This window comes from Nicotiana tomentosiformis, chromosome 4, assembly GCF_000390325.3.
Source record: "Nicotiana tomentosiformis chromosome 4, ASM39032v3, whole genome shotgun sequence".
In the NCBI taxonomy this organism is placed as follows: Eukaryota; Viridiplantae; Streptophyta; class Magnoliopsida; order Solanales; family Solanaceae; genus Nicotiana; species Nicotiana tomentosiformis.
The window spans coordinates 89,321,247-89,333,623 of NC_090815.1; the positions used below are offsets into that span (position 1 = coordinate 89,321,247).

The following is a 12,377-nucleotide window of genomic DNA, read 5'->3' on the forward strand; positions in this document are numbered from 1 at the left end:
TGCTGATTGGAGAGTTTATGATGTTGCATTCATGGTTAGAGAGTGGGTTTTGCTTCGGGTTTCACCCATGAAGGGTGTGATGCGGTTCGGGAAGAAGGGCAAGTTGAGCCCTAGGTATATCGGACCTTTTGAGATCCTTGAGGGGATTGGTGAGGTGGCCTACAAGCTCACATTGCCACTTAGTCTACCTGCGGTTCATTCGGTGTTCCACATTTCTATGCTCTGGAAGTATTATGGTGACCCGTCTCATGTTTTAAACTTCAGTACAGTCCAATTGGACAAGGATTTGACTTTTATTGAAGAGCTGATGGCCATCTTGGACAGACAAGTCCATAAGTTGAGATCGAAGAACATTGCTTCGGTGAAGGTTCAATGGAGGGGTCATTCGGTTGAGGATGTGACTTGGGAGACCGAGCACGATATGCGGGGTCGTTATCCTCATCTATTCATCACTTAAGGTATGTCCTTATGCACGTTTGAGGACGAACGTTTGCTTTAAGAGGGAGAGAATGTAATGACCCGACCGGTCATTTTGTGTAATTGCGCCCCGTTTCCCTTTTTGATGCTTCACACATGTGTTTTTATGGTTTTATGACTTACTAGGTTCGTTCCAGGAAGATTTCGGGTTGATTTGGACCCTTTGATTCTTGGCTTAGAAGCCTAAATTAGAAATATTAACCAAACATTAATTTTTGTGAAAATGACCCTAGAACGGTATTTTAATGGCTCCGATATCTTTGTATTGTGATTTCGGACATGGGCGTATGCCCGGATTGAATTCAAAAGTTCGTAGATCGATTTGTGTTGTTTTGCCGAAATTTGGCAATTTGAAATTGAAAAGTTTGATTGTAGGTTGACTTATAACTATCGAGTTCGGAATTTGATTTTGGGACTTAGAATAGGTTTGTTATGCTATTTAGAACTTGTTTGCAAAATTTGGTATCGTTTGGAGTTGAATTGATATGATTCGAATGTTTAGTTGCAATTATAGAGATTCTTGAAATTTACTTTGAAATTCATGCGTTTTAGTGTTCGATTCGCAATTGTTTTGATCGCGCGAATGAGTTCGTATGATATTTATAAACTTGTGTGGATGTTTGGTTTGGAGCCCCGGGGGTTCGGATGAGTTTCGAACATGTTTTAGAATGAATTGAACTGAATATGAATTGCTGGTGTTGCTGGTGCTCTATTATTGCAATTACGAGCACCAACCTTGCGATTGCGGAGGCGTCAGTAGGGGCTCTGATGTCGCAATTGTGACTTCCCCTTCGTATTTGCGAAGCCAGCAGGCCTGAGGGATACTTCGCAATTGCGATCATTTATACTAGCTTGCCACTTGGCTTAACCATAATGCAAACTTATATATATATATATATATATATATATATATATATATATATATATATATATATATATAGAGAGAGAGAGAGAGAGAGAGAGAGAGAGAGAGAGAGAGAGAGAGAAGAAATTGACCATATAAGCCTTAATTTGTTCATTGAAAATATAACAAATACTCCTAGGTTCTTTACTCCAAAGACAACTTTGAAAAAAAGAAGTTAATATCTTCTTGATATATAAAAAAAATTAAATATTATGAACCACAAGAAAAATGTTAAAAAATCAATTAAAATGAACCGGACAAAATATTTGAAAAGTTAGAAAGATGTCTAAATTTATTATTCTACTATAGAAATTTCATAGTTTTTATAATCCGTTCTACTTGAGACCATCATCCTTACTATCAACAAATCCTCTCACATTTGTTCCTTGACTTTAATGCAGTCTATATGAATCTATTGAATTATTCTACGTATCAAAATATTTCGAGAAAAAAAATTAAAATTTATCGTTGTACTTTTAATTATGAAATTAAATATAGTAAAGAGATATTTTTGACCATTTTCCCTTTTAAGTTATACCTATATTCTAAAGTAGGGAGTTAGTGTTTTGGGGGTGAAAATCATTTACACCCCCCAAATTTACTCTAAAAGTCAAACACATCTCCAACTTTGAACAATTGTCATTTTCATCCTTACATCCTAGGGAATGTTTATTTACCTTTGACATTTTCAACTCTTTATATATATAATACCTTTTTTATATTATTTAGATATTTTTTAATGCATATTTTTATTCATAAGTTAAATTTTTTATATCTTATTATATAATTTATTCTAAATTCACTAACATTATAAATAAAATAATTATATTATGAATTGATTACAAAATGTATTATTATTATTATTATTATTATTTTAATATTATGTATATTAAAATGCATATAATATATGTCGTATGTGTGTGTGATTTTAAGTTTCACTATTTTTATTATTTTCTATGTGTATATAAATTTTTGAGTTTTGATTGTTATTACTAGATTTTTTCTAAAATTTAGTTAAAGTTCATGTAAAGTGTAAGTATATAATTTTTATAAATTTATTATAATATTTACCTCTATTTTACGCCCATTATTTATTTATTACCTGCATTGTATAATTTATAAAATTTTCAATCTCTTTTATTCTCAATTTTGTAAATAGATTGAGTTTTGATTACTATTAATAAAATTACTGATACAAGTAAATTATTTATGATAATTTTTTATTTTTCTCATTTATTTCACTATTGAACATCATTAACTTATATGCTTGACTGCTACATCTCACTTGTTTTGGTTATGAAAAAGTATTTTTAATTTGTCTATAGGTAAGTCGATAACATAAATTAAAATTAAAAAAAATCATCATTATATTAAAGAGTAAAAATAAGAGATAAAAATTGTAGAGAGTAAAATAGACATTTTAAGATGTCACCTTTGATATGAGGAATAGATTTTTTCTAAATTTTAATTAAAGTTCATGTAAAGTGTAAATAGATAATTTTTGCAAATTTATTATAAAATTTACCTCTATTTTACGCCCATTATTTTTTTTATTACATGCATTGTATAATTTATAAAAATTTTACTCTCTTTTATTCTCAATTTTGTAAATATATTGAGTTTTGATTACTATTAATAAAATTACTTATACGAGTAAATTTTTAAGGTAATTTTTTATTTTTCTTATTTATTTCACTATTGAACATCGTCAACTTATATGCTTCACTGCTACATCTCACTTTCTTTGGGTTTTGAAAAAGTTTTTTTAATTTGTCTATAGCTAAGTCGATAACATAAATTAAAATAAAAAAAATATCATTATATTAAAGTATAAAAATAAGAGATAAAAATTGTAGAGGGTAAATTAGACATTTTAAGAAGTCACCTTTGATATGAGAAGTAGAATGATAATTGTTCAAAATTGAAGGATGAGTTTGATTTTTAAAGGAGACTTGGGAGAAGTAAATGATTTTCACCAATTTAGTTAACATCTTGCTATTAAATTCCGCAAAAAAGAAAATACTCCCTCCTGCCTCCGGTTCACAATAAGTGACCATTTTAACTTTGACACATCCATTAAGGAAATACGAATTCCTAGAGAAAAAATATGTATTTATTAAATTAACTTTAATTAATTGTTACCTTGACGTATTGAAATATGTAAATAAGGGTAAATTTTGGAAAAATAAAATTAATTACTTCTTGATTACGTAAATGGACACTTATTTAGGAATTTGGACCAAAATAAAAAGGTAAAATGGTCACTTATTGTAGACCGGAATGAGTAATAATTTACTACTCCCTTCATTCACTTTTACTTGTCCAGTATACTAAAAATAAATTTTCACTTTTACTTGTCACTTTTCGCATACCAAGAGAAGATAATTTTTTTTCTTGTTGTACCCACAATATTAATTATTCATTTCAAATTATTTTCTCAAATTCATTAAAAATATACATCAATTAATATAAGTATCATGGTAAATTATATATTTTATTTATTATTTTTTAAGGGATATGAAAACTTCATAATGGACAAATAAAAGTGAACTGAGCGAGTACTTCTTACTTCTTAATAAATGCTGACCAACCTTCAATAAATTGCTATGATCATCGCTCCGACATAATATCAGCTATTATAGGAAGGTGAAAACCATCTTTCCCAAATATCATTTGGGCTATTCAATAAATGGATAAATACAAATAATGTACGCTATTGGGAATGTTAAATTGACACGTCAGCAAGAGCCTCTTTCGGTTTTATCTTTTAACAGGATTTCACAATATTTGGAAAGAGCTCAATTATACTTTAACAGAGTTAATTTCTTGAATGGTCACCCATTTTATAGAAGCATTTTATCAAAGTCTTTTTTATTTATTTTAAAACAATAAAATTACCTAACTATTGTTCTTTCACTTAAAAAATAAAAAGTTACATATTTAGCATGTCATGTCATATTAAAACCTTATTTTTCAATAATAAAAAAGGAATTGCAACCCAAATTTATGCTATTAAATTAGGGAAAGAGGAACCAATTATAATAGTTTGGCTAGTAGAGACGACAAACATTAATTAAAAAATTATTTTCAGTAATTTACATAAAAAGGATTTTATACATAGTTACATTCGTTTGAGAAAATATAGTGAAAAATGAAATTGAAAAAAATAAAAAGGAATAGGTGCTTACTAACATTAATTTAAAATAAAGTGCTCAACTTCTTAAAAAGTGAAATTATTTTTACTTGTCTGCGCATAAATTGTCTGAAACGGGCTGCAGAAAATACACTTTGTCTCTTCTTCTTTTTTTTTTTGAAAAGAATAAATGGGTTTTATTATTAAAAATAAGATATATGTGCTTTTTATTTTTTGAATCAAAAGACAATAGTTGAATAATTTTATTGTCCTAAAACAAATAAAAATATCTGTTGTAGAGTTCTGTTTTCATAAATTGAGTGACCATCCAAGAATTAGTAACAGTTTTTGGTAAAAAGAATTCTTGAAAAAGAAAAAACCACCCGATGGACCTTAATTTGACTTCTCTGTCTAAAAACTTATTGTTGTTTCTTACATAAACATAATTTAGTACCGTTTACTACTTAACTATTGTGATTGATCTGCTCCACTGACAAAAATCACTTCTTTGGCATTTTTCTCTGACTTCCCATCTACCCAGATCACACCTTTTCTTTCTTCTCCAAATAATCAGCTGAATCAAGAACTGGTTTTTACATAAGTGTTTTGTTGAATCTTTGAAATGTGAACTTGGTTTTATTATTTTCCAAGTCATATGTTGCCTTCCTTAAGCTGAAACTGAGTTAGTAGGAAAACCCAAAATGAGAGGAAGCATAATTGGTGCCTCACCTAGTCCTATTGAACCTAGACAGAGGCTCTCTGTATCCACGTTAGTATCTAACTATGCTCTCTACTTGTTGATTTTTCCATTGATCTTAATTTATTTTATCAGTACAAGTTATCTTATGGTATTTTTCTCAAGGGCATATTTACATTATTCATTTGTTTACTACTTGTCTATGTTTACATATTTGAGTGTGCTTATTTTGGGTCAGGATTGGTTTTTGGTTTTAGATTTTGTGAGATGGAGTTGAGTACTAAAGTGTCTTTGAAATAAAGTTCATTTTTGCTTAATTTGTTTTCTTTAGGTTTATTTACTTATCAGTACAAGTTATCTTATGGTATTTTTCTCAAGGGCATATTTACAATATTCATTTGTTTACTACTTGTCTATGTTTACATATTTGAGTGTGCTTATTTTGGGTCAGGATTGGTTTTTGGTTTTAGATTTTGTGAGATGGAGTTGAGTACTAAAGTGTCTTTGAAATAAAGTTCATTTTTGCTTAATTTGTTTTCTTTAGGTTTATTTACTTCTGAGAATAATTTGGGGAAAAATGAGAATAGGTTCACTTCTTGGAGATGATAGATATTGGTACTGTCCTCCAGCTAATTCTTGTGTATGGTAAATCTAGAAACACTGTGGGTCAATTGTAGAGTTCTGTATCCTAAATGTGAAATGAAGAGACAAAAATGAGCATTTGATTCTAGTTTGTTGAAAATTGAAATATCTTGAAAAGACTACTTCTATGTAACGTTGTCTTTCATATCTTTGCTGCACCTAATTCGAGTGACAAGCTGCTTTAGTCATAGTAGACGACCTTTTGGTAGTTTTAGCAGCAAAACATGATGTATGAGGTAGTTGTGCAACCGTTTGTTTAACTAAATCTTATTCAGTAGCACCAAAAGCTGACACATCCATGCATGTCATTTTCGGCTGATTGAGTTCTTTTCTTCCATGTTATAGTTTGTATTTATTCCTCTGCCTGCTAGTTCTTTCTGCTTTATCATTTCGTGTGTCCTTGCTGAGTTGATTGAAAATATGGGTGATGAAGACTTGCTTACCCGGAAAAATTATTTAAATTGGGAGTCTTGTTGAGAGTTTGTATGCAGGGTGGAAAATGTGAGATGTGGCAAACTAGAAATGTTAGTATTATGTGCTTTTTGAACCCTACTCCTCTCGGTGATCCATCCAGACCATGATCTTTTGTATCCTAATACTGAAATCCTATTCCTTATGGGTTTTACCTCACATTAGATGACTTGCAATCTCACATAATATGTTTTCAGAATACGAGTAACATGATGTAGTGGAAGGGTATTATTTGTTGGAGAAATCTGAATACGGGTTTTTCCTTTCATTTTGGCATATGTTCTATGACTAGAAAAAGGTCATTTGCCACAGGTAACCTTCATAAGTTCTTTTATGTGGAATGGTGGGAGATAGTGGCTTCTTTACTCTCTCTGTTACATTCTTAAGTTTTCTTGATTTAAAAAAAAAAGTGGTCTCTTTCCCCTCCGTTTTAACACATGTCAGGTTGGAAAGGAAGCTTTTGAATTGTCAGTTTTACCTCCCCTGTCTCCTTTTTCTCTATGCCAAACTAGTACATCAACATCTCAGTTCTCTTTTTGTTTTATTGTTCTCACAAAAATAGGAGCTGAGGCTGTGAGGTTGATCCTGAAAATGTCAATCCCTGTCCTAAACGAAGATCTCGTAACTGGTCCAGTAGATATTAAAAATGACACGACTCGGAAGAGGATTCAATTGTTGGATGTACTCTTATTGAGATCTCTCTTAAAGATCCAAGTCCGAACCTGATTGTATAAGCAATCACATGGGAGCCTGAAGTTTGTGGAACTTCTATGGCTGTTTTGCATTTGAATTGCAATAGAGTAACTACCGAGTCAGATCTATTATCTTTATATGAGATGTGGTATCTAACTTCAAAGTCCAATCCAGTTTTCTAAATCTCTGACAGAATTGGCGCGAAGCCTCTGATGGACAATCTCACCATTAATGACTTTGTTTTTAACCCAAAAAAGAAAAAAGTTCAAAGATTTAGAAATCATCCAACATGGTTGTGATTTCGTCATATTTATGATGACATTGACTGCCTTTTATATGCTAACCTCTGTTCTTTGGTTCAGCGAGGAAACAAGCAAAAAGAGGTTTTTGAGAAGTAAAGTTTTCAGAGATGGGGAGAAAGGCCTTCATAGCCCCACCAAAAACAGGAATTTCACATGCAAGTTCCCAACTTTAAAGCTCATATTGGGTGTTATTGCTCTGGGAGCATTTTGGACACTCTGGCATTCTCCAACAATTTATAACACGGAATACATATCTAGTTCAAGCTCTCGGTAAGTATAGGGTGTTTCGTCTTTGTTATTTCCATATGGTTAAAGATGATAACATCAGTGGATACTGAAGCTATCCTAGATATTTTGGAAGCTCTGTAAGTTGCAAGGATATGTTTTTTTGTTTCTTTTATTTTCCTCTTCTTCTGTACATATGATTTTGGCACAGTTTCTGTAAATTGATATATAAAACTTGTTACCATTCTCAAAAAAAAAAAAAAAAGATGATAACATCAAATAAGCTTTCTTGTACCTTCATTTCTTAGGCGGCTTAGTGAGACCTTCAAAGAGATTATTTCTGGGAGAACAAGTTCTTAGCAATGATTAGAGAAACTTCTATTAGTTAAACAGATTATTTTCTCATATTCTAATTCTTTTTCTTTGCTCCAATTTCGGAATCTTGATTCTAGGGCTGCTTTGGTGCACAGAGGGTTGAGCGATGATTCTTCAGCTGACCCACGTTATACATCACTTTTAGATATTGATTGGGACCAAATTTCCAGAGTTATTGAGAAACTAGCCGATAGACATGAGTATCAGGGAGTAGGACTATTAAACTTCAACGACAGTGAAATCGATCAGTTGAAGCAGTTACTACCTGATGCTGAGCATGTGATCTTGAACCTAGATTACGTCCCGAACAATATGACATGGGAAACATTATATCCTGAATGGATAGATGAAGAAGAAGAGTTTGAGGTCCCCACTTGTCCCTCTTTACCCCAAATTCAGTTTCCGGGTAAACCAAGGATTGATCTTATAGTTGTAAAGCTTCCGTGCAAGAAGTCCAAGGACTGGTATAGAGATGTAGCTCGTTTGCACTTGCAGCTAGCAGCAGCAAGGCTGGCTGCCACTAATAAAGGGTATCATCCAGTACACGTGCTTCTTCTTACTGAGAATTTCCCAACGCCCAATCTGTTCACCTGTAAAGAGTTAGTTGTACGTGAAGGCAATGCATGGCTATATGAACCTAACCTGAACACTTTAAGAGAGAAGCTCAACCTCCCCGTTGGGTCATGTGAACTCGCAGTTCCTCTCAAGGCTAAAGGTCAGTTTCTGATAGGTACTTTTTGTTGGGACACTATAACTCTGATACCGGTGTTTAATTTATTTAACAAGTAAAAACTGCCAACCCAACCATCCTTGATTTTTACTCACTGCCCTTTGTTGCAAGACATTGCAGGGTCTTGTTAAGCTATTTGATATTTCATACACTGTTTATTTCCGCATCTATCTATCTATCTTCATATTTGCTTGTTCTCTTCCATTTCCAGGATTTGAGGGAGTGGAATAAGCAGTTGAGCACTATCTAATTAGTCCACCTTAAGATTAAAACAAAATAGATGATTAACCTCCAAATTCAAGTTAATTTCTCAAGAATTGATAATCATAATCTAACATCATAAGTTTCTGCAGCAAATTGGCACTCTGGAAATATAAGAAGAGAAGCCTATGCAACTATTCTCCACTCAGCACATGTTTATGTATGTGGGGCCATAGCTGCAGCTCAGAGTATCCGCTTGGCAGGTTCAACACGAGATCTTGTGATACTTGTTGATGAGACTATCAGCGACTACCACAGGGAAGGTTTGGCGGCTGCAGGGTGGAAAATCCACACAATACAAAGAATAAGGAATCCTAAAGCTGAAAAGGATGCCTACAACGAGTGGAACTATAGCAAATTTCGTCTCTGGCAGCTGACAGATTATGACAAAATCATCTTCATTGATGCAGATTTATTAATACTGAGAAATATTGATTTTCTCTTTGAGATGCCTGAAATAACCGCTATAGGAAATAATGCTACCCTTTTTAATTCAGGTGTGATGGTTGTTGAACCATCGAATTGCACATTTCAGTTGTTGATGGATCATATCAATGAGATTGAATCGTACAATGGTGGGGATCAGGGGTATTTGAACGAGATCTTCACATGGTGGCATAGGATCCCGAAACACATGAACTTTTTGAAACATTATTGGGAAGGTGATGAGGAGGAGAAGAAGGAAATGAAAACACGTCTTTTTGGTGCTGATCCTCCAGTTCTCTATGTCCTGCACTACTTGGGTCTGAAACCTTGGTTATGCTTCAGGGACTATGATTGTAACTGGAATGTGGAGAAATTGCAAGAGTTTGCAAGTGATGTGGCGCACAGGACATGGTGGAAGGTCCACGATGCAATGCCAGAGAACTTGCATAAATACTGTTTACTTAGGTCTAAACAGAAGGCTGCACTGGAGTGGGATCGAAGGGAAGCTGAGAAAGCCAACTATTCAGATGGTCATTGGAAGATCAAGATAAAGGATTCACGTTTGCAGACTTGTTTTGAAGATTTTTGCTTCTGGGAAAGCATGTTATGGCACTGGGGCGAAACGAACTGGACAGATAATGCCACTGCTTCTCCAACACCTCCCACGGCCAATACTGCTTCACTTTCTTCTTTATAGCTAGGAGGTTCTGTTACTATTCCTTTCTACATCTGTAAGTATCACAGAGTCACAACTTGAAATGTCAACCAATGCCATAATATATACATGGTGTTAACACTCGCCCTCGAGAATAGTCTGTTCTGCAGCTGTGCTACTTCAATTCTTTGCCATCTTGTCTTGTTACCTATACGATTGTTTCCTCTTGGTCAAATGGGGGTGGCTTCAGGAGTTGTTTTTTTTCAATTATCTTATTACTTTCAGGTACAGATTCTGAAGTTGCAATATGCTCTAGCTAGAGGAGTCATTCAGAATCTCTCTTTTGAGGCACCATATCATTGTTGTATTGAGAGTACAAAGAAAGTAAACTCACATTATATATGAAATTTATTGATTTTAAAAGGCCCAACGTTTCATTTCTTTTCTACCTCCCCCTTTTTCCATAATTTATGCCGAATGTTTTTCCTGCATGGGGTGAGGGTCAGAGGGTGTTTTACTGTCTTGGAGGAATGGGATTTTGGTTGAATTACTCGAGGAAAAAGGAAATATGAAAGAGTTTGGAAAAGTCAAAATAGGCCTAGGCTTATAGTTTGTTTGGCAAAGCTTTTGGGGAACTAAAATTGCTTGTTAAAAAGAAATACTTATTCTAGAGAATCGAGGTGTATGACCATGTTTTCGAAAGAAAAAAAAAGGGAGTAATTTGAGCAGTAGCAATAGCATTTTTTCTGTTTCCGGTGAAATGAAAATTTGTAGCCTCTCCTCAGAAGCATGAGCATAAAAAAAATTAAGACAAAAATATCAACCAATATTATATTGGGGTGGATTTTCAATATATATTGAATGATGTATTTTGGTATATCTTAATTATCATCTAAAAGTTAAGTAATAATCTAGGATGTTCCATATTATTGTTTTGGTTTAACCATCAGTATGGTTAAACCATACTGATATTTGTTAAAAATAATCATGTGTTTGTGATTTATTTTTTTTATACTTAAATTAACAAAAACTTAAATATATTAATTGAGGGCTTATATATATATATATATATATATATATATATATATATATATATATATATATATATATATATAATCTATGGAGCACCTCATAACCTTTCGGAGTACGGTAGCCAAGATCCAGATTGATTATCTTCTTTTTCGAAAATGTGATAGAGGTGCACGGATTTCCAGGTCACCCCGAGTGAGAATCTTATGACTCGGCACATGCTTTTGGTTATGGACTTACAGATCAGGTGGACGAGAAAGAAGAGGGCTATGTCTGGTATATCTAGGGTCAGGTGGGGTGCATTGACTAAGGGCAAGGCCCAGGAGTTGGGGGAGAAGTTGATGGCTATGGGGGCCTAGAGGAGTAGCGGGGACGCGAGTTGTATGTGGTCTATGACGGCAAATTGTATTAGAGAGGCGGCAAGAGAGGTGTTAGGGGTCTCGAAGGGTTTTTCTGGTGGTCGTAAAGGGGACTGGTGTTGGAACGAAGAGGTTCAAGGGAAAGTGGAAGCTAAGAAAGCGGCATATTTGAATCTAGTAGAGGGTATAGACGAGGGGCAGAAGAGTGGTAACAGGGAGGGGTATAAGAAAGCTAGGAAGGAGGCGAATTGGCGGTTACTGCGGCTAAGACCGCGGCACTTAGTCATTTATACGAATAAATTGGGGATAAAGGCGGGGACAAGAAATTGTACAGGCTGGCGAAGGTGAAGGAGCGGAAGGCCCGAGATATGGACCAAGTAAGGTGCATAAAAGACGAGGAGGGTAGAGTTTTATTGGAGGGGGCACATATTAGGTAGAGATGGCAGTCTTACTTCCATAAACTCTTGAATGAAGAGGGAGATAGGAGCATGGGGGAGTTGGAGTACTCGGAGCGACATCGAGATTTTGGGTACTGTAGACGCATACGAGTGGGGGAGGTTGTAGGGGCTATGCGCAGGATGAGTAGGGGTAGAGTGATTGGTCCGGACGAGATCCCGGTGGAATTTTGGAAGAGCGTGGATAAGGCGGGCTTGGAATGACTTTCTATGTTGTTTAACGTCATTTTTAGGACGAAGAAGATGCCTGAAGAGTGGAGGCGGAGTACGATGATTCCGTTGTACAAGAACAAGGTAGATGTCCAAAACTGCAACAACTATAGGGGTATCATGTTGTTAAGCCATACAATGAAAGTGTGGGAGAGGGTGATCGAAGGGAGGATGGGGAGGAGTGTGTCCATTTTCGAGAACCAGTTTGGTTTCATGCCGGGACGGTCGACCACTGAGGCTATTCACATTGTGAGGAGATTGGTAGAGCAGTATAGGGCGATAAAGAAGGACTTGCATATGGTGTTCATTGACCTGCAGAAAGCCTATGACAAA

The 12,377-nt window shown here is 34.5% G+C and overlaps 1 protein-coding gene across 1 annotated transcript; it reads left to right on the plus strand.

Annotated features, from left to right (window-relative positions):
* The first annotated feature begins 4,954 nt into the window (after positions 1-4,954).
* On the plus strand, positions 4,955-10,414 carry LOC104119473 (putative UDP-glucuronate:xylan alpha-glucuronosyltransferase 3). Its single transcript, XM_009630989.4, has 4 exons — positions 4,955-5,283; positions 7,380-7,589; positions 7,997-8,634; positions 9,003-10,414. Exons 1-4 carry the CDS (start codon positions 5,216-5,218, stop codon positions 10,031-10,033), a joined length of 1,947 nt encoding a protein of 648 aa, XP_009629284.1. The 5' UTR covers positions 4,955-5,215; the 3' UTR covers positions 10,034-10,414.
* The last annotated feature ends 1,963 nt before the right edge of the window (positions 10,415-12,377 follow it).